General features: G+C 42.9%; 3 protein-coding genes and 3 non-coding genes across 8 annotated transcripts in view; all 6 read left to right on the top strand.

Annotated features, from left to right (window-relative positions):
- Positions 1-1412: 1412 nt before the first annotated feature.
- TRNAT-UGU lies at positions 1413-1485 on the top strand. The gene has a single exon. It is a non-coding gene; the product is annotated as a tRNA-Thr (tRNA).
- A 1190-nt stretch (positions 1486-2675) lies between these two features.
- Positions 2676-2765, top strand: TRNAY-GUA. Its single transcript is given in 2 exon segments — positions 2676-2712; positions 2730-2765. It is a non-coding gene; the product is annotated as a tRNA-Tyr (tRNA).
- Positions 2766-3882: 1117 nt separating this feature from the next.
- On the top strand, positions 3883-3954 carry TRNAP-UGG. The gene has a single exon. It is a non-coding gene; the product is annotated as a tRNA-Pro (tRNA).
- A 369-nt stretch (positions 3955-4323) lies between these two features.
- RNASE4 (ribonuclease A family member 4) overlaps positions 4324-27605 on the top strand; it is a 29977-nt gene continuing 6695 nt past the window's right edge. Inside the window, exon 1 of one of the 2 annotated variants that reach the window (XM_043471331.1) lies at positions 4324-4448. The gene's annotated coding sequence lies outside the window, so the exon portion shown is untranslated. Of the gene's footprint in view, positions 4509-27605 lie in introns of both variants that reach the window. The other variant, XM_043471330.1, reaches the window with a different exon arrangement.
- LOC122443309 (angiogenin-1-like) lies at positions 4325-25718 on the top strand. 2 transcript variants are annotated; one of them, XM_043471333.1, is made up of 2 exons: positions 4325-4448; positions 25108-25718. In XM_043471333.1, the coding sequence occupies exon 2, from the start codon at positions 25126-25128 to the stop codon at positions 25567-25569; it is 444 nt and encodes a 147-aa protein (XP_043327268.1). In that variant the 5' UTR covers positions 4325-4448; positions 25108-25125; the 3' UTR covers positions 25570-25718. The 2 variants fall into 2 exon arrangements, with proteins under 2 accessions (XP_043327268.1, XP_043327267.1); XM_043471332.1 differs by having other exon boundaries at positions 4380-4508.
- Positions 11464-20571, top strand: LOC122443310 (angiogenin-2). Its single transcript, XM_043471334.1, has 3 exons — positions 11464-11584; positions 13451-13629; positions 19962-20571. The coding sequence occupies exon 3, from the start codon at positions 19980-19982 to the stop codon at positions 20421-20423; it is 444 nt and encodes a 147-aa protein (XP_043327269.1). The 5' UTR covers positions 11464-11584; positions 13451-13629; positions 19962-19979; the 3' UTR covers positions 20424-20571.

Below are 27605 nucleotides of genomic sequence, written 5' to 3'. Positions count from 1 at the left end.
CCAAAGAAGGACAACACCAAAGAATGTTCAAACTACTGCACAATTGCACTCATTTTACATGCTAGTAAGGTAATGCTCAAAATCCTTCAAGCTAGGCTTCAACAGTATGTGAACTGAGAACGTCCAGATGTACCAGCTGGATTTAGAAAAGGCAGAGGAACCAGAGATCAAATTGCCAACATTCGTTGGATCATAGAAAAAACAAAAGAATTCCAGAAAAAATATCTATTTCTGCTTCTTTGACTACGCTTAAGCCTTTGACTGTGTGGATCACAACAAACTGTGGAAAATTCTTAAAAGAGACGGGAATACCAGACCACCTTACCTGCCTCCTGAGAAACCTGCGTGCAGGTCAAGAAGCAATAGTTAGAACCATACATGGAACAAGGGACTGGTTCCAAATTGGGAAAAGAGTATGTCAAGAGTATGTATATTGTCACCCTGCTTATTTAACTCTATGCATCACACGAAATGCTGGACTGGCTGAAGCACAAGCTGGAATCAAGATTTCCAGGAGAAATATCAACAGCCTCAGATATGCAGATGACACCACCTTAATAGCAGAAAGTGAAGAGGAAGTAAAGAGCCACTTGATGAAGGTGAAAAAGGAGAGTGAAAAAGCTGGCTTAAAACTCAACATTCCGAAAACTAAGATCATGGCATCTGGTCCCATCACTTCATGACAAATAGGTGGGGAGACAATGGAAACAGTAAGAGACTATTTTCTTGGGCTCCAAAATCACCATGGACGGTGACTGCAGCCATGAAATTAAAAGACTTCTGATCCTTGGAAGAAAAGTTCTGACAAACCTAGACAGTGTATTAAAAAGCAGAGACATCACTTTGCTGGCAAAGGAACAGATAGGCAAACCTATCGTTTTTCCAGTATTTCCAGTATTCATGCAAGGATGTGAGAGTTGGACCATAAAGAAGGCTGAGCACTGAAGAATTGATGCTTTTGAATTGTGGTGGAGAACACTCTTGAAAATCCCTTGGACTCTAAGGAGATCAAACCAGTCAATTCTAAAGGAAATCAACCCTGAATATTCATTGGAAGGACTGATGCTGAAGTTGAAGCGCCATTACTTTGGCCACCAGATCCAAAGAGCTGATTCACTGGAAAAGACCCTGATGCTGGGAAAGATTGAGGGCAGGAGGAGAAGGGGAGAGATGGTTGGATGGTATCACCGACTCAATGGACATGAGTTTGGGTGAACTCAGAGAGATGATGAAGGACAGGAATGCCTGGCCTGCTGCAGTCCATGGGGTTGCAAAGAATCGGACATGACTGAGCGACTAAACAACAGATTGAAACGACGTCCAGGTTTTTTTTGCCTAGTATATACAAGCACCGTAATAAAGGTTCAGCATAAAAGCTGTTTTAGAGAACAAGGAACAGTGGTCATCCGCAGGGCCCTATAGCTCAGGGGTTAGAGCACTGGTCTTGTAAACCAGGGGTCGCGAGTTCAAATCTCGCTGGGGCCTACTGGGCAATCCCTTCACTCTTTTTAAAATCTACTTCATCAGCTACCCACCTCTCTCGCATAATTTGAACTCCAGCCGAAATTCCGCTAACTATAACTTCCCGCCGGTTTCCAGATGTACCAAATAAACAGTCAAGCAGAACACTTACTTTTAGGTCCCAATCGTAGGGAGCAAAGGCTGCTTTGCCACCCTGATTGTGGCAGAGTCGGTTACAAACTGCGGCAAGTGCTGCCGGGCTCCGAGGACGCCCTGGCTTTGCGGGACCACAGCAAGAGCCGTGGGGGCGGCCCGTGCCGAGGCGGGACACAAGGGCGGTGAGGAAAAAAGATGGGATCGAACCCGCACACCCGCTCTGAGCAGACCTGGAGGCCAGAACCAAGTCCTCTCCCCAGCGTCCGCTGTCCCGATTAGGCGTTTGGGAGAATATAGGCTGTCCGACAAGGTTCCACGTTTCAGTGGGTTTTCGAACACTTCAATATCAAAGCGGGAAAGTTAGGGTCGAGACTCGTGTCACTAAATTTATTATTGACTCAAAGAATCGGTGGCTACCTCTTTGAAAACCTTAAAATAGTTTCTCCAATAGTCAATTCTCATAGTAACATTGGGCTTAGCCATGTACTATACGTCACAGCCTCTCCCTCCGCTAGTTTGTGGACGCGTAAGCGGAAGGGAGAAGCAGCTCGATTGTGCAAACGCTCCTGGATTATGGAGGCGAGCATGGGAAGTGAGGAAAAGGGAGGCCCAGGCCGGAGCTCTGAGGCCCGCCCTTCTCCCTGACTCGCAGCTGCGCGATCAGAATTGTATGTTACACCACCTCAGCCCTTAGTTTTCCAATGCCCGGGTGTCTGCTCCCACTTTAGACACACATCATCAGGCCAGGAGGCCCGGGGCAGCGCGCTAAGTGAAGACAACAGGCCAGCAGATCGCCACGGCTGGGGGCGGCCTCGAGATCCACAGGTTCTAGGTATGCGAGTGAAGAGCTCACAGGTTAGGCCCGCTTGAAAGCCCCTCTCTGAAGCAGGAGAATTCAGCTCTAGAGGGGTTGTCCGTAGAAGCGTGGATGAGGGACTTTCTCCTAAGCTGCTCGGCTACTTGGTACCCACACACTGGCAACTAGTGGGCTATTGTGCCGGAACTTCTGTTTATCAATGTTCTTAATACAAAATTCTAAGTAGTTACTACTCGTGCTTCCTTCGATAGCTCAGCTGGTAGAGCGAAGGACTGTAGTACTTTCGAGAGTGGACATCCTTAGGTCGCTGGTTCGATTCCGGCTCGAAGGAAGAGATGAGTGTTTTGGGGGTTGCAACCGCTTCGTGAGCCCTTGCTCTCCAATTTCTCACGTCGTTTTCAGTGTTCTGGGCTACTTTCCTCCAGACCTTACCCCGTTCCAAAGATGGTTTTGTTATCTTGAAAACGGTCCTGTTCGGTACAGTTTTCAGAAAAGGAGGAGTGAGCACTAACTCTTCCAACCATCTGAAGAAGTTCTGAGTTTGATGGTATAACTGAATTTAGGTTGCCGCCTGAGGTTCAAAAGTTGAAGATCCAACACCACTTGTTGGTACTGAATATATATATATTCTATTCTGCGGTCCTTAGAGCTCTAATTTGCGGGACAACCCCATGAGACCTTCATTCACTCTACACGCACATGTCCATTCAGTGGGGAGAGACTTTTAATTTATTCAACTGTTAACAGATTTCAATAGTTCCAACAACAACAACCAAAAAAATTTTTTCTGAACTGGAGCAGGAAGGAGGAATAGGCTTTGAGGTAAATTGGGATGTGACTGGGAAAGAGAATTTCAAACTGTGGAAACAACTTAAAGGTGGGGAAATGGAACATTTGATTCTCATTCAAGGAAACTTCGGGGGTCTGATCTTTACGAACACGCCCCAGACTGGTTCACCTACAATAGATCAGAATACTGGCTACCCGTATTTTGATGCCCGTCATTCCTGCCCCTAGGATTTTACACTCTCGCGAAGTAGTAGCAGCCGGACAGATACACATCCTGGGCATCTGTCCTGGTGTTTAAGACCCTAGAGTCTTGCAATCGACCCCAGCTCGGGCCCTCAGGCTGCAACTCGGTTCTCTGCAGGTTCCCTCCTGTCTGGAACTCAAAGAGACTCCTCAGGGAGGGGCTTATTGGAGCTCAGACACGGGGACTGACGTCTTGAAAAGCTGCCTCTCCTCACCCCATCTGGCGTCTGGAGGGGTCCAGGACGCGGATGGAGAATAAGTGAGGTCAGAGTCAGACGTGATACTTCATAAAGAACAGCTAATCAAAATCAAAGGTAAACGTCTATACAGAAAATAAAAGTTCAGAGTAACCACACGGCCAGTTGCTGACGGAGAAGTAAGATTCAGAGACAGTCTCTGCGTGCCACTTTTGCCGTGGCTCGTTGGTCTAGGGGTATGATTCTCGCTTTGGGTGCGAGAGGTCCCGGGTTCAAATCCCGGACGAGCCCAATTCCTTTTTCTTCTTTCTACCCCACCTTTGCTAATAGCTGAAAAAAGCTCTGTTCTGTGCAAATTTCCCGGCGTTCCGAACTGTTTTACAAAAGATGTACACTGATCGAACTTAAGGTAGCTGGAGCTGGTTATGTGTGCGGGCCAAACTGCCTGGCTTACTGGACTCTCGCCAGCAGACGCCTGGGAGAGGCAGCCTTATTCCCTGGAGTAAGGGTCCTGCAGTCTGCCGGCCCCCTCAGGCCGCGTCCTCTTGGCCAGTGAGGCTCGGACCTCCAAGCTCAGTCTCAGCCCAGGCAGAAACCCTCCTGTTCCGCCTAGAACGGGGGTTGCTCTGACGCCTGCTTTGGAGGCGGGTCCTGACGGGAAGCGCCTCCTAGGAGAAGTGGGGCGCCGTCCCAACTACAAAAAGCCTCGCACCCCGACCCTTCTCCACCTCTCTGTATCTTTGCACTTCTCCCGACTCGACGTCGTCGTTACAAGGAAGAAGCGGGTGAGAAAATCTTCTTTTCCACCGTCTTGCCCATTTCTGCAGACTTGTTCCGAGGCCGAGGTAGGTTCACACTCCCGCTCCTTCATCTCCCCCTCTACTCCTCCTTTTTTTGGTAGCTTTATCTGGGAGTTTGGGCGAGGCAGTCCCTTTTCAGCAGAGACAGTATGGAGTTCTGCGGGGAGGCGTTTGCGGGACTAGACTGGAGGGGCTGAGGAATGGAAAGCAAGGTAAAAGTTCCGTTCTTCTCCAGTTAGGGATCCCACATTCTTGTGCACAGTCTCTCCATCGTGTCCCACTCTGCGACCCCATGGACTGTGACCCACCCCGCTCCTCTGACCATGGGGATTCTCCAGCCAAGAATACTAGAGTGGGTTGCCATGCCCTCCTCTAGCCCACATTCCTACTCCGCTGCTTTTTTTCTGCAGCTGAGTAGAGCTGCCAGCATGAAATGCCTGTTGTCTAGAACATAGGCTCTAAGCGTGACCGCAGAATTGGTGAACGGAAGGGAAATCCGAGGAAGGCTACACTTCCTCAGGAAAACAGGATGATCGCCAGATTTATGAACCATAACTTGTCAAGTTTTTGCAACCATAACTGACATTTGGGAACTCATGTTTTCCTTTTCTCCTCTGTCTTCTCCCCCTTAACCCACCTTCAGCCTGAGTTGTGAAATTCTTTGAGATACTTCACCAACAACCTCCTCTCTAAGCTTTCTTAGTGGAACCTTGGGATCCTCAACTTTCTTACTCTGTGACAGCACATCAAATGATAACGACACAGGCTTATTTAGGAAGGACAGTAAAAGCGATTTTCAACAGTGTTTGGGGGCCTGGGGAAATCTCAAGTGAGCTATAGGGGAGCAGAATTTGCCACCCCAAAATGTCTCTTTGGCATATTATTTTAACTTGGTTGTTTTCTAAAAAACAGCAGACAAGGAGAAAATCCTGAAAACCTGGAAGGAGTTAACTTTTTGTAACAAGAAGCATTTACATTTATAAGGGAAACCTCCATTTGTGAGGATGTCTCCCTTGCTGTACCCAGAAGATGATGACCAAATCTCTACAAACTTGCCAACTGGAGAAGGCAAAGACAAGTTTGCATAACCACCCTCGATTGTTTATTTTGCTTTTCCTGGTAACCTTCCATAGCTGACTCCCCACCCTCAACATCCTCTTTTGAGTCAAATTAGTTTGGCTTGGGAAAATCATTCTAGAAAAAGAGGAATGACTCTGGCTATTGTTTAAAGAGCAGATGTGAGTGTATAAGCAGTCAAAGCTAAGAGGTTTACCCAGTTACTGTTAGAAGCATTTGCCAGCATGATTCATAAATTAGATGACTGAGAAAGTGGACCACAGCAGGCTGGTGAAACCCCTCTTTAGTTTTTATTGAATCTGTATTTGAGCAAACAATCTCTGTAAACAGCTATTCTCAGAACACACTGAAATACCTGGCAAAGAGCCGCTGCTGCTGCTAAGTCGCTGCCGTTGTGTCCGACTCTGTGCGACCCCATAGACGGCAGCCCACCAGACTCTCTGTCCCTGGGATTCTCCAGGCAAGAACACTGGAGTGGGTTGCCATTTCCTTCTCCAGTTGGGAAAGAGCAAATGGGCACAGAAGCCAGAGTCTGCTGAAAACTGGATGGTTAATGTTTGTTTTTACTTGAAAATATAGGTAGGCCAGTAGAACTTTGTCCCCCTTCTCCCTCAGTCAATAGTGTTTTCTACTTCCTGGAGGTAGAAGAGTGATCCTTATTTCCATGTCGGTTTCATCCTCCTTTAACCATTGACTTCCGTTACTAAATAAGTTTCACACTTACAGACCTAAAATTTTTTGTTATGAAGGAATTTGTAGACTAATCTCTTCCCTCCATCACCTACTTTTATAATTACCCTTGAGGACAGAACTAAACATATGTACTCTGTATAAAAGGAAAGATATACTAGCACCAAGTCCATAGAAGAACCCATGCTTCCTGTGTCCTTGTGCAGGGAAACTGTTGGCTTGAAGGAGAGAGTGAAAAACATTTCAAAATATAGGGGATGGCTTTAAGTTCAAGCTGTCAGAACACTTTTTAAATATATGAGCATTTTTTTCAATTGGCAATGCAATTGCTTCCCATCTATTGAAGGTAAGGTAAGTGAAGTCACTTAGTCGTGTCCGACTCCATGCGACCCCATGGACTGTAGCCTACCAGGCTCCCCCATCCATGGGATTTTCCAGGCAAGAGTACTGGAGTGGATTGCCATTTCCTTCTCCAGGGGAATCTTGCCAACACAGGGATTGAACTGGGTCTCCTGCATTGCAGGCAGACGCTTTGCCGTCTGAGCCACCATGGTGCTTCCCATCTATTGAAGTTATTGACAAAAAGATATAGCATTCTTTAATCACAGATTATGGGAAGTCCTTCGGTATTCAACAGGAATTAGTTCCAGGACTTGCCAAGGGTCCTAAACCCGATGCTCAAGCCCCTTATATAAAATGACATAGTATTTGTGCTAATATATAATCTGCACGTATCCTCCCTATACTTTAAATGATCTCTAGATTACTCATAATACTTAATACAATGTAAATACTATGTAAACAGTTGCTGGGACACAGTGAACTTAAAATTTTTCTTTTTAGAACTTTCTGGAATTTTTTTTCAAATATTTTCTGTCCATAGTTGGTTGAATCTGAGGATGGGGAACCTATGGATATGGACAGTTAACTGTAGCTTCTCATTGTAGGTATTTTGAGTAAGCATTTCAGTTCAGTTGCTCAGCTGTGTCGGACTCTTTGTGACCCCATGGACTGCAGCACACCAGGCTTCCCTATCCATCACCAACTCCTGGAGCTTACTCAAACTCATGTCCATCATGTCGGTGATGCCATCCAACCATCTCATCCTCTGTCATCCCCTTCTCCTCCTATTTTCAATCTTTCCCAGATTCAGGTTCTTTTCCAATAAGTCAGCTCTTCCCATCAGGTAGCCAAAGCATTAGAGTTTCAGCTTCAGCATCAGTCCTTCCAAAGCATATTCAGGACTGATTTCCTTTAGGATGGACTGGTTTGATGTCTTTGCAGTCCAAGGGACCCTCAAGAATCTTCTCCAACACTACAGTTGAAAAGCATCAATTCTTTGGCGCTCAACTTTCTTTATAGTCCAACTCTCACATCCATACATGACTACTGGAAAAACCATAGCTTAGACTAGATGGACCTTTGTCGGCAAAGTAATGTCTCTGCTTTTTAATATGCTGTTTAGGTTGGTCATAGCTTTTCTTCCAAGCAGCAAGCATCTTTTAATTTCATGGCTGCAGTTGCCATCTGCAGTGATTTTGGAGCCCAAAAAAATAAAGTCTCTCACTGTTTCCATTGTTTCCCCACCTATTTGCCATGAAGTGGTGGGACTAGATACCATATCTTAGTTTTCTGAATGTTGAGTTTTCAGCCAACTTTTCACCTCCTCTTTCACTTTCATCAAGAGATTCCTTAGTTCCTCTCCACTTTCTTCTGTTAGGGTGGTATCATCTGGATATCTGAGGTTATTGATATTTCTCCCAGCAATCTTGATTCCAGCTTGTGCTTCATCAAGCCTGGCATTTCACATGATGTACTCTGCATAGAAGTTAAATAAGCAGGGTGACAATATACAGCCTTGACATAGTCTTTTCCTAGTTTGGAACCAGTCTGTTGTTCCATGTCCAGTTCTAACTGTTGCTTCTTGACCCGCAAACACAGTTCTCAGGAGGCAGGTCAGGTGGTCAGGTATTCCAATCTCTTTCAGGATTTTCCACAGTTTATTGTGATCCACACAGTCAAAAGCTTTGGCATAGTCAATAAAGCAGAAGTAGATGTTTTTCTGGAATTCTCTTGCTTTTTGATGATCCAATGAATGTATGTTGGCAGTTTGATCTCTGGTTCCTCTGCCTTTTCCAAATCCAGCTTGAACATCTGGAAGTTCATGGTTCATGTACTGTTGAAGCCTGGCTTGGAGAATTTTGAGCATTACTTTGCTAGCCTGTGAGATGAGTGCAATTGCACTGTAGTTTGAACATTCTTTGGCATTGCCTTTCTTTTCGATTGGAATAAAAACTGACCTTTTCCAGTCCTGTGGCCACTGCTGAGTTTTCCAAATTTGCTGGCATATCGAGTAAGCATTTAGATGCATTTTAATGAGATATTAAAATTTTCTTTTTATTTCAAAATCTTATTTTCTATTTTCATCAACTCATTGTGCCAAGGTGAAAAGAAAAACAATTAGAATAAAAGTAATCACTCATTATTCACCAACTTGCTTTTGGCATTGTCAGTTCTATGGATGGATTGCTGCTGCTACTATGTTGCATCCAACTCTGTGCGACCCTATGGACTGGAGCCTGCAGCCTGCTAGGCTCCTCTGTCCACGGGATTCTCCAGGCAAGAATACTGGAGTGGATTGCCATTTCCTTCTCCAGGGGATCTTCCCAACCTGGGGATTGAACTCAGGCCCCTTATGTCTTGCCTGCATTGGCAGATGGATTCTTTACCACTAGCACCACCTGGGAAGCCCAGGGATAGGTTGTGTAATCTCCAAATGTTTGTCAGGTAACATCCAAGAGGAAGAGATAGGACTTGGCTATGTTCAGAGGCTGGAGGCTGCCCGGCAGCACTACTGCATGACTCTAAAATCAGAGGCTGATCTGTTGCTTTTAGGCGATTTACCAGAGAAGGATGGGGTCATCTTGATTAATTTGTCTTGATCCCCTTGGACAGTGGGAGTCGGCTGCTGCTTCCTGGTCCAGGGTTGCTAAGGCACTAAGGCTGTCGCAGGCGCCTGACAGCCTTCTCCCTAACAAGTGACTGGTTGATAACTTTGTTTTAAGATCACATTATTTATATTTATAAACCTGAACTCTCTGATAAAAGATCTTCAGATTGAATCTCAAAGCAAAACCCAGCTTTGTGGTTTGTAATGGTCGATAATTTTTTAAAACTCAGTTCTTCAGTGTGTGTTTAAAGAATGATGTGTGGGTAATTTAAAATAGGTGCTCTTACTATTTACAATAGCTAGAACATGGAAGCAACCTAGATGTGCATCAGCAGATGAATGGATAAGGAAGTTGTGGTACATATACACAATGGAATACTACTCAGCTATAAAAAGGAACAAATTTGAGTCAGTTCTAATGAAGTGTGTGAAACTAAGCTTATTATACAAAGTGAAGTAAGTCAGAAAGAAAAACACGAATATTGTATATTAACACATATATGGAATTTAGAAAGACTGTAACAATGATCCTACATACGGGGCAGCAAAAGAGACACAGATGTAAAGAACAGACTGTGGACTCTGTGGGAGAAGGCGAGGGTGGGATGATTTGAGAGAATAGCATTGAAACATGTATAGTACCATGTGTAAAATAGATGACCAGTGCAAGTTCGATGCATGAAGCAGGGCACTCAAAGCCAGTGCTCTGGGACAACCCAGAGGGATGGGGTGTGGAGGGAGGTGGGAGGGGGGTTCAGGCTAGGGGGACACATGTACACCCATGGCTCATTCATGTCGAGGTATGGCAAAAACCATCATACTGTAAAGTAATTGTTCTCCTATTAAAATAAAGTAATTATTAAAAAATATATATATAGGTACTCCTCTCAAACAGTGTGTTTGCTCAGAAAAGAAAAGTGAGTGGGCACATTGTTAGATGCCAGGAGAAGCCCCACATCCCACTATTTTTCTTTGCTCTGTTAAAAACCAAAATTCAACTGAGTAAATTTGAAGACCTAATTGGTTTTGATAAATGATTCATGAAAGGGGCAGCATCTCATCTAGTAAATAAGAGAGGTGCTCTGAGAAGTTCAGCAACGGAAGAGTTTTATAGGCAGAAACTAGATGGGTCAAGAAAGTTATTAGCAGGAGGAAAATAAAAAAAGATTGCTTCAGTCAAGGTTTTGTTTGATTTTGGAGTTTCCTCACACACACAAAAAACTGACTTACATAATACCCACCTCAAACAGTCCTGGTGAGGATTAAATGTAGTCATGTAAATAAATATGAGCCCTTCATAGAATGAAAGGTAACACTGATTGTTATAATTATTATGATGATTTCAAATGCATTTGTTTTACTGATAGGCAGCCTGACTTCAGCTGACACCTAAAATACAGGGAGACTAAAAATGTGGAGGTGGGTGAATGACGAGAGAAGGTTGGTAATTTTTAAGAAGACAACAGTGTCCTAGATCCAACACCAGTGAAGGTGGTTGCTGGGGGTCTGTGAAACAGCTGGCCTCCTGCTGCTACCTGGTATTTGAAACCATAGGATCTGAAAGTGATCCCGGTGCCCTTGAGTCCACTTTCTATGCAGGCAACATAGCCATTTTGTGAGCGGATGCAAGGCAGTGTTGCATTGATGGTGGAGTTAGTCAGTTTTACAGCGGAAGATTGGACACTCACAGTCATTTGTGGACAGGTAAAGATGAAAGGAAAGAGAAGCCCAGGAATATGATAAGGATATTTCTAAACGTTAATAGCTGGGAGGTTGAGGTCAGGTGCAGGGTGCTAACAGCTGTCACATAACCTTCTCTGGAAGTGCTTTCCCGATTCTATAAAACCTACTTAGCACCTGTTCATGAGACCAAATTCTGTGGGTAAAGAGAAAGTACAGTGGAGCTGCATCCTCCTGGGAGACCCCGTCTTCTCTGCAGGCTTCTACAAGGCAGTTCTTGGAGCTGGCCCAAGAAACAACATCTTTGGGATTCAGACCATTGCATGGGAACAGTGAAACCTCAGTCCTGTCTCGGGCAGGGGTAAGAACCAGGGGTGTCAGAAAAAGCCAACTTGGGGACAAAAGGCCACATTTATCAAACTTTGCCTCCTAGAACAAATCTCTAATCCAAAGGTGAGTTAATAGTTGACCAAATCATGCCCAGGGAAGAGGAGAACGACTCTCATTGTTTGTTCAAGAGCAATGTCCTTGGTTTGTGTGTTTCTGTCACGGTTGGGAATTTTCAGACCTGGTCTCTCCACCCTGTTCATCAGATCACTGTGTGATCAGAACCAGGAGGGACCTCCAGATTCACTTGGCTGGAACCCATCTCCAGGAACAAATAGCTGAACCCCTCTGCAGTTGGAGGGAAACTCCCAGATTTTTGTAAGATTCTTCCATCTGGGTAATCCATTGTTTTATTTATTTGTCTGTTTGTTTTTTGTTTATATGCTATAGCCATCCATCCATTTTAATGAAACTATTTTCCCCTATTTTAAAACCTCTGGGCCCAAGCTCATGAATTCAGAAGAAAATGAATTAGGTTCCAAAGTTTAAAATGAAAACAGATTTCTTTGGTGGATATCCTTTATGTAGATAAAGGCAAATTAGTGCCCCTGGGAGCAAGTAGAGGGTTAGAACAGATTTCTAAATTGTAGTAAAATCCCCAAAGCCTGGGGAAAGCTGTTTGCTGAAGGGTATCTGGAGCCCCACCTCACCCCCACCTCCCCAGTATAGGTTTTGTATGACACTGAACAAGAAAAGAAACAGAAAGTATATTTTTAGCTCTTAGTTTTCCTTTTCTTAAATATCTATTTATTTATTTGCCTGCACCAGGTGTTAATTGTGGCACAGGGATCTTCAATCCTTGTTGCAGCATACAGGATCTTTAGTTGTGGTGCTGGCACTCTTAGTTGTGGCGGGAGGGATCTAGTTCCCTGACCTGGGATCAAGCCCTGGCCCCATGCATGGGAGTGTAGAGCTTTGGCCACTGCATCACCAGGGAAGTCCAATCTCTGTTTACTTGTAAACCTCCCGGCTAACTTCTTCAAGAAAATTTTGGAGGAGTTCCCTAGCAATCCAAGCAGGACTATGCTATGCTTTCACTGCCAAAGGCATGGGTTCAATTCTTTGTCAGGGAACTAGGATCCCACAAGCTGTGTGGTATAGCAAAAAAGGAAGAAAGAAAGTTTTGGGTGCTCTTTGAAAGCGAAGTGGAACACACCCCAAGATCAAAAGAAGGTGCACTGACCATAATTACTCATCATCAAAGGTTGGGGTAATTCTCTGGTACATGAAGTTTGATGGCTCCCTTGAATACAAAATATTGCCTGTCAGAGAGGACAAGAATGTTAATTTTTATAAAGACCAAGGGATTAGTTTGGGACACAGGATAAAAATCTAAAGAACATTTGAAATAAATTCCACTGCCAAATATGTGCTTGGGTCCAGAAGGATCTGTGTAAATGAGTCTGACTAGCCTTGACCAAATGTGAGGCTCTGCACCATTTGCCTAGGCAGATTCACTTCTGTACTACAAACCTTCTGTCTCTTACTTGTTTTTTCCCAATTCCATTTTACCTCTCATTTCCAGAAGTTTAGAATTGCAAACATGTGAGAATTGAAAACAATGTGTGAAGTGGGGGAGCAGATGTTAGATAGAGGTGGCCATAGTGTGTTTGCTGGGATTTGGTTTCTGGATGTCTCAGGGAGTCAAAATTACAATAAGTCTAAGCAAACTTCAGCTGAGTTGTTACAGGCTGAATTTTGCAAATTTTGTAGATCAGAAATAAAGATATTCCTTTACCTCCCCAGACTGGAACATGAAGGCCTTCAACCTCCCAACAAACAAATACCTTTTTAGGGTGCCAAGCCCTGAGGTAGGCTCAACGCCTTAACTAGAGGTGAAGAGGGCTGGGCTTACACCCTGATCCTTAAAGGATGATACATACCAGTGAGACTGGGCTCACATCATCCTATCATCTCTTTCTTTCAGCTGGTGGCTGTGCCACCAACTAAATCCATATAAACTTATCTTTACAATTCCATGGTCACTGGACATTTGCTATGAAACTAGAAAGGTTCCCTGATGCTTTAATGAGAACCATGGAATTTCAAACTTTTACAGTGAGCAACTCTCATTTTATAGATAAGCAAATTTAGGTTTGGAGAGGAAAATGAAAACAGTCATTAAAAATATATATATTGTGGGTCTGCTGTGAGGCATGTAGTATAATTCAAGGTGAATAATATGCTCTCTGTCCTGTTGTAGATTATGTGCTAGTAGGAAACACTTATCCTGGAGGAGGGCATGGCAACCTACTCCAGTATTCTTTCCGGAATAATGCTGCGGACAGAAGATCCTGGTGGGCTGCAGTCCATACGGTCACAGAGAGTTGGTAACCACTGAGTGACTGAGTGGGGATGCAAGAAACATTTATAAGTAAATAGGTAATTGTTTGCTTAAGATCCCATGAACAACGGTTTGGGAATGGCAAGCATGAAACCTGATAACAACTAAATCTTTATTTGTGATATCCTGAGCTTTGTGACTTTTGCTTTGACACTCGTATCTAGTGAGGTGTCCTTGGTCTTAATATCTAAGGCATAGAGTGTTTGGACAGAGACTGTGGCCAGGCCTGCCAGCTCACACCCTCTTCTGTGATCCGCAGTATCCCCTGTACAATACTGACTCCTAGAAGGACCCACCATTTCCTCCAAGCGAGGGAGACAACATTCCTATCCACCACTGCCACCTAATGACTCTTTTGGGTACGACCAGCTCAGGTTCTGCTAGATTTTTGAACTCTGGGATTCTGGCCTCTGTTCACAGTGTGACCATTAAGGATACTTCCACCCTTGACAGCCTGCCATTCTACAACTGCTTTTGACGTTAAAAGGCGATATTTGTCCATTGCAGAGCAGGGGACTTAACTGATTACAATTCAAGAAAAGTGTCTTCCAAAAAAGTAGAAAAAGAAAACACAAATCCATGGCTGATTCATGTCAATGTATGGCAAAAACCACTACAATATTGTAAAGCAATTAGCCTCCAACTAATAAAAATTTTAAAAAAAGAAAAAGAAAACACACCCAGGAGACTGAAAGCACCATGTAAAGAGCTTGGCGCGTGGGGAGCGTGGCAGCCCAGCGGCTATGCTGGAGCAGTGGCCCTGTAGGACGGCTTGTTATTCTTTTAGGCGTGACTCACCTAGTCATCTACCACTTTCTTGCTAACCTCCCCAAAATACTTTTGCTGATTCTATTACAAATGATACTCTTACGTGCCTAATGGAAACCATTTCAGTGACTATTTCTTTCTTTCAGTGTTGAGGAATGACCAAAGAATCTTAGGGTACAATTTGGTAATTCTTTGGTAGTATACCAAATTTGTCTATAGATAAGATAAAACAGATAAGGTAGATCAATGCCAGATGCTGGTTAGAAAGAGAGATCATTTCGTTCAACCTGTCACATGCCTCCCTATGTAACCAGCGGAACCCTGAATCCTTTTGTCTTTCTAGAGTCACAGTTGTGCTCCCAGGACTGTTTAGCATCACTACAGGCTTAGTGTTACAATTGGTGGTCTCTTTAAGGGCTATGAAAATATTTAACATGAAAATATGTTTATTGATTTACACATAAGAAAAGCACAATATAAAAATAATTTAATATCTATGACTCTATACTGTTTGTTTTTAAATTTAGAATTCATAAAGATTATAGTACAGTTAAAAATAAATTGAAGGTCAAATCTTTGTCCCATTTAAAAATTTCTCAGCATCTGTGATAATTGCCAAGAAATCATCAGTTCAGTTCAGTTCAGTTGCTCAGTCGTGTCTGACTCTCTGCGACCCCATGAATCACAGCTCACCAGGCCTCCCTGTCCATCACCAACTCCCGGAGTTTACTCAAACTCATGTCCATCGAGTCGGTGATGCCATCCAGCCATTTCATCCTCTGTCGTCCCCTTCTCCTCCTGCCCCCAATCCCTCCCAGCATCAGGGTCTTTTCATATGAGTCAGTTCTTTGCAGCAGGTGGCCAAAGTACTGGAGTTTCAGCTTCAACATCAGTCCTTCCAATGAATACCTAGGACTTATCTCCTTCAGGATGGACTGGTTGGATCTCCTTGCAGTCCAAGGGACTCTCAAGAGTCTTCTCCAACACCACAGTTCAAAAGCATCAATTTTTCAGTGCTCAGCTTTCTTCATAGTCCAACTCTCACATCCACACATGACCACTGGAAAAACCATAGCCTTGACTAGACGGACCTTTGTTGGCAAAGTAATGTCTATGCTTTTTAATATGCTGTCTAGTTTGGTCATAACTTTCCTTCCAAGGAGTAAACGTCTTTTAATTTCATGGCTGCAATCACCATCTGCAGTGATTTTGGAATCCAAAAAAATAAAGTCTGACACTGTTTCTCTACTGTTTCCCCATCTATTTGCCATGAAGTGATCGCACGGACCACGGTCTTGTCTAACTCAATGAAACTAAGCCATGCCATGTGGGGCCACTCAAGACGGTTGGGTCATGGTGGAGAGGTCTGACAGAATGTGGTCCACTAGAGAAGGGAATGGAAAACCACTTCAGTATTCTTGCCTTGAGAACCCCATGAACAGTATGAAAAGGCAAAGTGATAGGATACTGAAAGAGGAACTCCCCAGGTCGGTATGTGCCCAATATGCTACTGGAGATCAGTGGAGAAATAACTCCAGAAAGAATGAAGGGATGGAGCCGAAGCAGAAACAATACCCAGTTGTGGATGTGACTGGTGACAGAAGCAAGGTCCGATGCTGTAAAGAGCAATATTGCATAGGAACCTGGAATGTTAGGTCCATGAATCAAGACAAATTGGAAGTGGTCAAACAGGAGATGGCAAGAGTGAACATCGACATTCTAGGAATCAGCGAACTAAAATGGACTGGAATGGGTGAATTTAGCTCAGATGACCATTATATCTACTACTGTGGGCAGGAATCCCTTAGAAGAGATGGAGTAGCCATTATGGTCAACAAAAGAGTCCAAAATGCAGTACTTGGATGCAATCTCAAAATGACAGAATGATCTCTGTTTGTTTCCAAGGCAAACCATTCAATATCATGGTAATCCAAACCTATGCCGCAACCAGTAATGCTGAAGAAGCTGAAGTTGAACAGTTCTATGAAGACCTACAAGACCTTTTAGAACTAACACCCCAAAAAGATGTCCTTTTCATTATAGGGGACTGGAATGCAAAAGTAGGAAGTCAAGAAACACCTGGAGTAACAGACAAATGTAGCCTTGGAGTACAGAATGAAGCAGGGCAAAGACTAATAGAATTTTGCCAAGAGAACGCACTGGTCATAGCAAACACCCTCTTCCAACAACACAAGAGAAGACTCTACACATGGACATCACCAGATGGTCAATACCGAAATCAGACTGATTATATTCTTTGCAGCCAAAGATGGAGAAGCTCTATACAGTCAGCAAAAACAAGACCAGGAGCTGACTGTGGCTCAGATCATGAACTCCTTATTGCCATATTCAGACCTAAATTGAAGAAAGTAGGGAAAACCACTAGACCATTCAGGTATGACCTAAATCAAATCCCTTATGACTATACAGTGGAAGTAAGAAATAGATTTAAGGGACTAGATCTGATAGAGTGCTTGATGAACTATGGATGGAGGTTCGTGACATTGTACAGGAGACAGGGATCAAGACCATTCCCATGGAAAAGAAATGCAAAAAGGCAAAATGGTTGTCTGAGGAGGCCTTACAAATAGCTGTGAAATGAAGAGAAGCGAAAAGCAAAGGAGAAAGGGAAAGATATTCCCATTTGGTTGCAGAGTTCCAAAGAATAGCAAGGAGAGATAAGAAAGCCTTCCTCAGCAATCAATGGAAAGAAATAGAGGAAAACAACAGAATGGGAAAGACTAGACATCTCTTCAAGAAAATTAGAGTTACCAAGGGAACATTGGTATGGACCTAACAGAAGCAGAAGATATTAAGAAGAGGTGGAAAGAATACACAGAAGAACTGTACAAAAAAGATCTTCACAACCCAGATAATCACGATGGTGTGATCACTCACCTAGAGCCAGACATCCTGGAATGTGAAGTCAAGTGGGCCTTAGAAAGCATCACTATGAACAAAGCTAGTGGAGGTGATGGAATTCCAGTTGAGCTATTTCAAATCCTGAACAATGATGCTGTGAAAGTGCTGCATGCAATATGCCAGCAAATTTGGAAAGCTCAGCAGTGACCACAGGACTGGAAAAGGTCAGTTTTCATTCCAATCCCAAAGAATGCTCAAACTACCACACAATTGCACTCATCTCACACGCTAGTAAAGTAATGCTCAAAATTCTACAAGCCAGGCTTCAGCAATATGTGAACAGTGAACTTCCAGACGTTCAAGCTGGTTTTAGAAAAGGCAGAGGAACCAGAGATCAAATTGCCAACATCCACTGGATCATCAAAAAAGCAAGAGAGTTCCAGAAAAACATCTATTTCTGCTTTATTGACTATGTCAAAGCCTTTGACTGTGTGGCTCACAATAAACTGTGGAAAATTCTTCAAGAAATGGGAATACCAGACCACCTGACCTGCCTCTTGAGAAATCTATATGCAGGTCAGGAAGCAACAGTTAGAACTGGACATGGACCAACAGACTTGTGTCAAAATGGAAAAGGAGTACGCCAAGGCTATGTATTGTCACCCTGCTTATTTAACTTATATGCAGAGTACATCATGAGAAACACTGGGCTGGAAGAAGCACAAGCTGGAATCAAGATTGCCGGGAGAAATATCAATAACTGCAGATATGCAGATGATACCACCCTTATGGCAGAAAGTGAAGAGGAACTAAAAAGCCTCTTGATGAAGAAAGTGATAGAGGAGAGTAAAAATGTTGGTGTAAAGCTCAGCATTCAGAAAACTAAGATCATGGCATCTGGTCCCATCTCTTCATGGCAAGAAATCATAGCCAATTATAAAACGAATGAGTTACTCATAGGAAAACAATTTGAAAAACAAAAGTTATAAAAATCAGTTTCTAATTTACTGTGGAAAGGTATTTTTATTGTTGGATGTGAGGGCATTCACATCTATTTTGTGAGATGTGGAGTAGAACCATGGTGGTTTACAAAAATTTGTCACAGTTTTTCCCAAAGAACTGAAGGTATAGCAGAGACTACCTGCTACAAACAACAAATACCTTTCAGTTCTCAAGTTTCAGAAGACATAAAACCTTAGTGACTTTAAGATATTTGTTATCTATTTTATTATATTCTATGCCTATTTAATTCTATTTTAAAATGTCTGTCATTGAGTTAAACTGTGTCCCAGGAAGAAACATAGTATTTGCTCTCTGGATGTGTTGAGTGTCTGTGACACACCATTCCTAAAATGTTTGAGTTTTACAGTTTGAGTTGACTGCTCTTGAGAGATGATAGAAGCTTTCTTCTTTTGAAGAAGATATTAAAAATCAATAAGAAAATTATAACACCTTTGATTTGATGAAAAGATCTAAGGTGTTTTGTTTGCTTGTTTTACCACATGGTAATGCCATTTGCCTATTGTGTATCAGTGTAGGTATGTATTCAGGGAAACTGAAAAATATCCTCTGAGGATCATCCTATTTGTTCCCAGTGAAAGAAGCTCCTAAGAATAAGCTTGAGTTCCTCTTCCTCCAGCCCTCTGTAAGAGCTAGAGGATGAAGCAAGTGTCTTTTAAGTTCATGGCTGCAGTCACCATCTGCAGTGATTTTGGAGTTCAAGAAAATTAAAATCTGTCACTTACTTCCACGTTTTACCCTTCTCTTTGCCATAAAGTGATGAGACCAGATGCCATGATCCTAGTCGTTTTAACATTGAGTTTTAAGCTAGCTTTTTCAGGCTCAATAAGAAGCTCTTTAGTTCCTCTTCACTTTCTGTCATTAGAGTGTTATGATCTCTGGTTCATCTGCTTCTTTGAAACCCAGCTTGTACATCTGGAAGTTCTAGGATCACATATTGCTGAAGCCTAGCTTGAAAGATTTTGAGCATAACTTGCTAGAATGTGAAATGAGCACAACTGTATGGTAGTTTATATAACAATTCCACCTTTGGCCATGAACCACCTATTTCTTGGGGAATTAGGTCTGCTTCCCTTCACCTCAGCACCTCAGGGTGTAACTGCTGTCCTCACAGTCAACTGATGGATTGACTTGAGTGCCTGGGATCTGTCTTCAACAATCCTCTGGTCGCCCCTTCCCTGGGATTCAAGGTTCCATAGAAGTCCCTCTTCTTCATAGCTTTCAGCATCTATCTTACTGTCTCATCTCAGTAGCCTGGTGCTCCCATCTCTTCCCCATGGGTGCCACATCCCGTATCACGGAGGCACTTGGTATGTCTTAATGGCCTTTATCTTCCAGGACCTAGCATGGTGCCTGGTACCCAGTAGGGACTTGTATAGAGTTTGTTATTAAATTAGCTAATAACTGAATTAAAGAGTGTGAATGGATTTTGTAATGTTACAACTGATAGAAAGGTACATTTTCAGTGATCCTCAGGGATAGGAAAGATCAGCTGAGGCTGGAGTTGTGTTCAGGAGACTTTTAAATTGATTTTTCAAAGGAATCAATAGACAAAACAGATGAAACTTTTCCTTTTCGAGAAAAGGAAAAGAACATCACTAAGTAGTGATGAAGGATACCTGACTCATGATACCTTGTCAGAGAGAAAAGTCCTTGCCCTTTTAGCCTAATTTGGCAATGCTGTTCTGTGCCCTACTTAATCTCCTTTTGCCCTTTGCAGGAGCCTTTGTTGGAAGACATGGTCATGGTATTGAGCCCCCTGTTTTTGGTTTTCATGCTGGATCTGGGCCTGACCCCACAAACCCTGGCTCAAAATGATGGGTACATGGGATTTTTAAGGAAGCACTATGATCCTAGCCCAGCAGGCCGCAATGATAGATACTGTAACACCATGATGGAGAGACGAAACATGACTAGACCCTGCAAAGACACCAACACCTTTGTTCATGGCAACAGTGATGACATCAGGGCCATCTGTGATGATAGGAATGGAGAACCTTACAGAGACGGTCTTAGAAGAAGCAGGTCTCCCTTCCAGGTCACGACCTGCAAGCATAAAGGAGGGTCCACCCGGCCTCCATGCCGGTACAGAGCCTTCAAAGCAAACAGAATCATTGTTATTCGCTGTCGAGGTGGCTTTCCTGTCCACCTTGAGGAGAACTTTATCCCTCCAAGACCGTAGTCCAGAGCTGGCTCTGCTCTTCCTTCCTTGCATTTCCCCCTTGCATTATGGCAACATGCATTGCTAAGAATCCAGAACATGAGCTGCTGATCTTTTCTTTTATGCTTTACAAGATGCTTCATAAATAAAAAGTCTCTGAAATCAGCAAGAATCAGTCTTCTCACTGATCCTTGGTCTATTGATCTTCCCCCCATTTTCTCTATTCAGCTTCCCCCTGAGAGGGTTGGATGGGAGAGCAATGTCTTTTTCCTTATCAGTCATTTCCATCTCAGGTAACAGGGGGCAAACTTTTCCTTTCTGTGAAGGTTGGGATGTTAAATTTATCTTTCAGCGATTGCTGGAAAACTTTTTCAAAAAAATAGAGAAAACACATCCAGCAGACTGAAAAGTACAATGTAAGGTTAAATCAAATCCCTTATGATTATGCAATAGAAGTGACAAATAGATTCAAAGGATTACATCTGGTAGACAGAGGATTACATCTGGTAGACAGAGTGCCTGAAGAACTATGAACAGAGGAAACTTAAATCCCTTATGATTATACAGTGGAAGTGACAAATAGATTCAAAGGATGAGATCTGGTAGACAGAGTGCCTGAAGAACTATGGACAGAGATTCATAACATTTCACAGGAAGTAATGACCAAAACCATCCCAAAGAAAAAGAAATGCAAGAAGGCAAAATGGTTGTCTGAGGAGGTCTTACAAATTGCTGGGAAAAGAAGAGAAGCGAAAGGCAAAGGAGAAAAGGAAAGAGATGCCCATCTGAATGCAGAGTTCCAAAGAATAGCAAGGAAAGATAAGAAATTGTTCATTTTCTGAGTGAACAATGCAAAGGAGTAGAGGAAAACAATAGAATGGAAAAGACTAGAGATCTCTTCAAGAAAATTAGAGATACCAAGGGAGCATTTCATGCAAAGACGGGCGCAATAAAGGACAGAAATGGTGTGGACCTAACAGAAGCGGAAGAGATTAATAAGAGGTGGCAAGAATATACAGAACTATACAAAAAAGGGCTTCATGACCCAGATAACCACGATGGAGTGAGCACTCACCTAGAGCCAAACATCCTGGAATGTGAAGTCAAGTGGGCCTTAGGAAGCATCACTATGAACAAAGCTAGTGGATGTGATGGAATTCCAGCTGAGCTACTTCAAATCCTAAAAGATGACATTGTTAAAGTACTGCACTCATTATGCCAGCAAATTTGGAAAACTCAGCAGTGGCCACAGGACAGGAAAATGTCAGTTTTCATTCCAATCTCAAAGAAGGGCAGTTCCAGAGAATGTTCAAACTACTGTACAATTGGGCTCATTTCACATGCCAGCAAGGTAATGATCAGAATCTTTCAAGCTAGCCTTCAACAGTACATGAATTGAGGACTTCCAGATGCACAAGCTGGATTTAGAAAAGGCAGAGAAACCAGAGATCAAATTGTCAGCATCCATTGGATCATAGAAAAAGCAAGGAAATTCCAGAAAAACATCTACTTTTGCTTCATTGACTACACTAAAGCCTTTGACTGTGTGGATCTCAACAAACTGGAAAATTCTTAAAGAGATGGGAATACCAGACCACCTTACCTGCCTCCTGAGAAACCTGTATGCAGGTCAAGAAGCAACAGTCAGAAACAGACGTGGAACAATGGACTGGTTCAAAATCGGGAAAGGAGTATGTCAAGGCTGTATATTGACACTCTGCTTATTTAACTTATATGCAGAGTGCATCATGTGACTTGCTGGGCTGCAGGAAGCACAAGCTAAAATCAAGATTGCTGGGAGAAATATCAACAACCTCAGATATGCAGATGATACCACTTTAATGGCAGAAAGCGAAGAGGAACTAAAATATCTCTTGATGAAGGTGAAAAAGGAGTGAAAAAACTGGCTTAAAACTGAACATTCAAAAAACTAAGATCATGGCATCTGGTCCCACCCTTCATGGCAAATAGATGGGGAAAAAATGGAAACAGTGACAGACTTTATTACTTGGGCTCCAAAATCACTGTGCATGGTGACCGCAGCCATAAAATTAAAACACAGTTGCTCCTTAGAAGAAAAGCTATGACAAACCTAGACAGCAGATTAAAAAGCAAAAGATATCACATTGCTGGAAAAGGTCTGTATAGTCAAAGCTATGGTTTTTCCGGCAGTCATGTATGGATGTGAGCTCGGGACCATAAAGAAGGCTGAGCGCTGATGAATTGATGCTTTTGAACTGTGGTGTTGGAGAAGACTCTTGAGAGTCCCTTGGACTGCAAGGAGATTGAAGGCAGGAGGAGAAGGAGATAACAGAAGACGAGATAGTTGGATGGCATCACCAACTCAATGGACATGAATTTGAGCAAGCTCCAGGAGATGGTAAAGGACGGGGAAGCCTGGCATGCTGTAGTCCATGGAGTCGCAAAGAGTTGGCGACGACTGAGCGACTGAACAGCAATAAAACAGGCAAGGCAGATCAATGTCAGATGCTGATTAGAAAGCTCACTCTATGACATGCCTTCCCATGTAAGCAGCAGAACCCCGAATCCTTTTGTCTTTCTAGATTCACAGTTGTACTCCCAGGATTGTTTAGCATCACTACAGGTTTAGTGCTACAACTCGTGGCCTCTTTAAGGGCTACAAAAATATTTAATATGAAAATATGTTTATTGACTTACAACAAGAAAAGCACAATATAAAAATTAGTAATTTAATATCCATGACATTACCTGGTGTGCTGTGATTCATGGGGTCGCAAAGAGTCAGACACGACTGAGAGACTGAACTGAACTGAACTGATACAACTTATGTTTAAGTTTAGGATTCATAAAGATTATAGTACATTTAAAAGTAAATTGAAGATAAGATTTTATCCCAGTCTAAGAATTTCTCAGCATGTGTGATGACTGATGAGAAATCATAGCCAATTATAAATTGGATGAGTTACTCATTGGAAAACAATTTGAAAAACCAAGTTATAAAAATCAGTTTCCAATTAACGTTGAAAAGTTCTTTTTATTGTTAGACATGAGGACATTCACATTTATTTGGTAAAAAGTGAAGTAGGACCATGGTGGTTTTTTAAAAAGGCCCTATTCTTTCAATTTTCCTCCAAAGAACTGATGATATAGTCAGAAACTACCTGCTACAAACAATAAGTATCTTGCAATGCTCCAATTCTCAACTTCCAGAAGAAATAAAATCTTAGTGGCTCATAAGAAGCTTGTTTTCTATTTTGTTATAAATCATGTTGGTCTAATTCTATTTTAAATTATCTGTCATTGAGTTAAAATCATATCCCAGCAAGAAGCACAATATTTACTCTCTGGCTGTGCTGAGCACTGTGACACACCATTCCTGGGGTGTGTGAGCTTTACAGTTTTAGTTGAGTGCTCCTGAGTGATGATGGCAGCTCTCTCTTCTTTTGAGGAAGATGTTAAGAAATCAATACAGCAAATTATAAAACCTTTTATTTAATGAAAAGGTCTGAAGTGTTTTGTTGTTTATTTGTTTAACCACATGATAATACCATTTGCCTGTTGTGTAACTGTCCACATAGGCCTTCAGGGAAACTGGAAAATATTCTCTGAGAATAATCCAAACTGTTCCCAGTGCAAGAAGCTGTCAAGAGTAAGCTTGAATTCCTCTTCCTCCAGTTCTCTGTAAGAGCTGACCCCAGACCCACTCCCAAGTACGACACAGATTCTTCCACACTTGTCCCTCTTCTTCCTAAATAGTAATAATTCCACATTTGGCCATGAAACACTTACTTCTTGGGGAATTAGTTCTGCTACTTCTGCTTCCATGCACCTCCTGGTGAAACTGCTCCCCCTGCCCTCCTCACAGTCAACTGATGGATTGACTTGCCCTGGAATCCACCTTCAGCAATCCTCTCTGGTCGCCCTTCCCTGGGCTCAAGGTTCCCTGAAAGTCCCTCATCTTCATAGCTCTCAGTGTATATCTTTTTGTTTCCTCTTTGTACATCGGTGCTCTGATGCCTTCCCCGTGGCTGATCCCCCTATGGGTGCTGCACCCTGTATTAGGGAGACACTTGGTATGTCTTAATGGTCTTTATGTTCTAGGACCTAGCATGGTGTTTGGTACCCAGTTAATAAATGAATTAAAGAGTGTGAATGGATTTTTTAATGGTACCACTGATAGAAATGTAAATTTTCAGTGATCTTCAGGGATAGGAAAGAGTGTTTGCATTTGGAAGTTGTGTTCAGGAAACTTTTAAATTGACTTTCCATAGAAATCGATTGATGAGACAGATGAGACTACTGAGGAAAGGAAAAGAAAAAGATATACCTAGTGACAGAGGGTACCTGATTCATGGCTACTGCTACGTTGCTTCAGTCGTGTCCGACTCTGTGCGACCCCATAGACGGCAGCCCACCAGGCTCCCCCGTCCCTGGGACTCTCCAGGCAAGAACACTGGAGTCGGTTGCCATTTCCTTCTCCAATGCATGAAAGTGAAAAGTGAAAGTGAAGTCGCTCAGTCGTGTCCAACTCCTAGCGACCCCATGGACTGCAGCCTACCAGGCTCCTCCGTCTATGGGATTTTCCAGGCAAGAGCACTGGAGTGGATTGCCATTTCCTTCTCCATGATTCATGGCACCCCACCATAAAACAAATCCCTGTCCTTCTAGCCTAGTTTGGCAATGCTGTTCTGTGCCCTACTGCATCTCTTTTTGCCCTTGGCAGGAGCCTTTGTTGGAAGAGATGGTCGTGGTCCTGAGCCCCCTGTTTTTGGTCTTCATGCTGGGTCTGGGTCTGACCCCACTGGCCCTGGATCAAGATGACTACAGATACAGACACTTCCTGACCCAGCACTACGATGCCAAACCAAAGGGCCGGGATGACAAATACTGTAATAACATCATGCAAAATCGAGGCCTGACCAGACCTTGCAAAGACACCAACACCTTTATTCATGGCAACAAGAATGACATCAAGGCCATCTGTGAAGACAGGAATGGAGAGCCTTATGGAGGCAATCTCAGAATAAGCAGGTCTGCATTCCAAGTCACCACCTGCAAGCACAGTGGAGGTTCCTCCCGGCCTCCATGCAAGTACAGAGCCACAAAATCCTCCAGAGTCATTGTTATCGGCTGTGAAAATGGCTGGCCTGTCCACTTTGATGAGTCCTTTATCCCTTCAAGATAGTAGCCCAGAGCTGGCTCTGCTCATCTTTCTTTGCATTTTCCCCTTAGACTGCGGCAACATTCATTGATAAGAATCCAGAAAATGAGCTGCTGATCTTTTCTGCTTCACAATATGCTTCATAAATAAAAAGTCTCTCAAATCAGTAAGAATCAAAGTCTTCCCACTGATTCTTGGTCTATTGATCTTTCTGCATTTTTGCTGTTCATCTGAGAGGGTTGGATGGTAGAACAATGCCTCTTTCCTTATCACTCAGTTCCTTTTCAGGCATTCAGGGTGTGGACTTTACCTTTCTGTGAAGGGGTGTGTGTGTGTGTGTTAGTCATCCAGTCATATCCCACTCTTTGGGATCCCGTGAACTATAGCCCACCAGGTTCCTTTGTCCATGGAATTTTCCAGGCAAGAATACTGGAGTGGGTTGCCATTTCCTCCTCCAGGGGATCTTCCCAATCCAGGAATTGAACCCACATCTCTTGTGTCTCCTGCATTGGCAGCAGATTCTTTACACTGCACCACCTGGGAAGCCCCTTGGGACTAAATACCAATAGATTAATTACATTTTCTTTCCCTCTCTCTCACACACACACGCACACACTTGAAATCCTGCATAAATAACAAAACCCATTCAGGGTAGCCACCTCTTCCCTTAAGCAGGAAGAAATTTGATATTGCTTTGAATGGAACACTCCCAGGATATTCTCATGGTTATTTCATAAAAAGATTAAAAAATTGATTACTACATTATTTTCTCTTTAATGTTTTCCTTTATCAACTGATGCCTGGCAACTCTGAGGTCTTAGGGAGGTCATAGAAAAATTCCAAGCTTATCCTTTATTCTTCAATTTGATATAGTTTCAAGAAGGAAATGGCAACCTACTCTGGTACTCTTGCCTGGAAAATCTCATGGACGGAGGAGCCTGGTAGGCTACGGTCCATGGGTTGCAAAGAGTCGGACACAACTGAGCCACTTCACTTCACTTCACTTCAAGTAAATACAAGATTAAGTTAACAGACAGTCTTTGTAAAATATGCTAATTAATCTATGAGTTTGGTGTTACCTAATTTCATCAACAGATACCTGGATATCTTATTTAGAGTGTAGTTAATAAACTACAACTATGCATCACTATTTTTGCCATCTTATGAATGACTATCATGGTCACAGTATTCCCCATGGTGGCCTCCCCTGCTGCGTACATGCCCTGAAATGGACTTGGTTCTTCAATACCTGGTTCCTCAATACCCTGGTTCCTCAATACCTGGGTTAGAGGCCAGTGTCCTGTACCACACAGAGTCCAGCCTCACAGAAAGAATTCAATTTATGGAGGAGGGGATGGAAGAGTAGGTCAAAGTTTCATCTATTTCAAAATTGAAAACATTGTCATTTCTCTCCAAAGTAAGGAGAAGAATTTCCCAAAACTCTTTTGGAAAATTTGTCTTACTACTATAAAGTAAAAAAAAAGCCCTTAGGAAGCAAGAAATTTCCAGTGCTTAGTAGACTACTAGAACTCTTTCTCAGGTTCTCCACTAGTACCATCTGTTGAGGTAAAGGGGGCTTCCAAACAGACTCTTGCCCACTTAGGGTCTTGATTGTTGTTCTTTAGTCGCTAAGTGGTGTTCGACTTTTCTGCAACCGAATGGACTACTCATGGACAGGCTCCTCTGTCCATAGGATTCCCGGGGAATCCTATGAATTCTGGAAGAATTCTGGAATGCATAGCCATTTCCTTCTCCAGGAGATATTCCCCATCCAGGGATTGAACCAGCATCTCCTGCATTATAGACGAATTCTTTACCACTGAGCCTCGAAGGAAATCCTATGGTAATGGGGAAGGTCAAAGGTTTGAACCATTACTACATTGATCACATCATAGTTGTGAAAACTCACATCTCCAGGGACTTCCCTGGTGGTCCAGTGGTTAATAGATTCACCTTGCAATGAAAGGGATGGGGATTCGGTCCTTGATCAGGTAACTAAGATCCTACGTGGCCCAGAGCATTTAAGCCCACACACCACAACAACTGAGCAGGTGGGCTCT

The sequence above is a fragment of the Cervus canadensis genome, chromosome 6 (genome assembly GCF_019320065.1).
Source record: "Cervus canadensis isolate Bull #8, Minnesota chromosome 6, ASM1932006v1, whole genome shotgun sequence".
Taxonomy (NCBI): domain Eukaryota; kingdom Metazoa; phylum Chordata; class Mammalia; order Artiodactyla; family Cervidae; genus Cervus; species Cervus canadensis.
This window is presented reverse-complemented; position numbering and strand designations above follow the sequence as displayed.

Excerpts from the sequence above, each read along its gene's own strand:
- LOC122443310 (XM_043471334.1), top strand. The coding sequence starts at position 19,980 with ATGGTCATGGTATTGAGCCCCCTGTTTTTGGTTTTCATGCTGGATCTG.
- LOC122443309 (XM_043471333.1), top strand. The coding sequence starts at position 25,126 with ATGGTCGTGGTCCTGAGCCCCCTGTTTTTGGTCTTCATGCTGGGTCTG.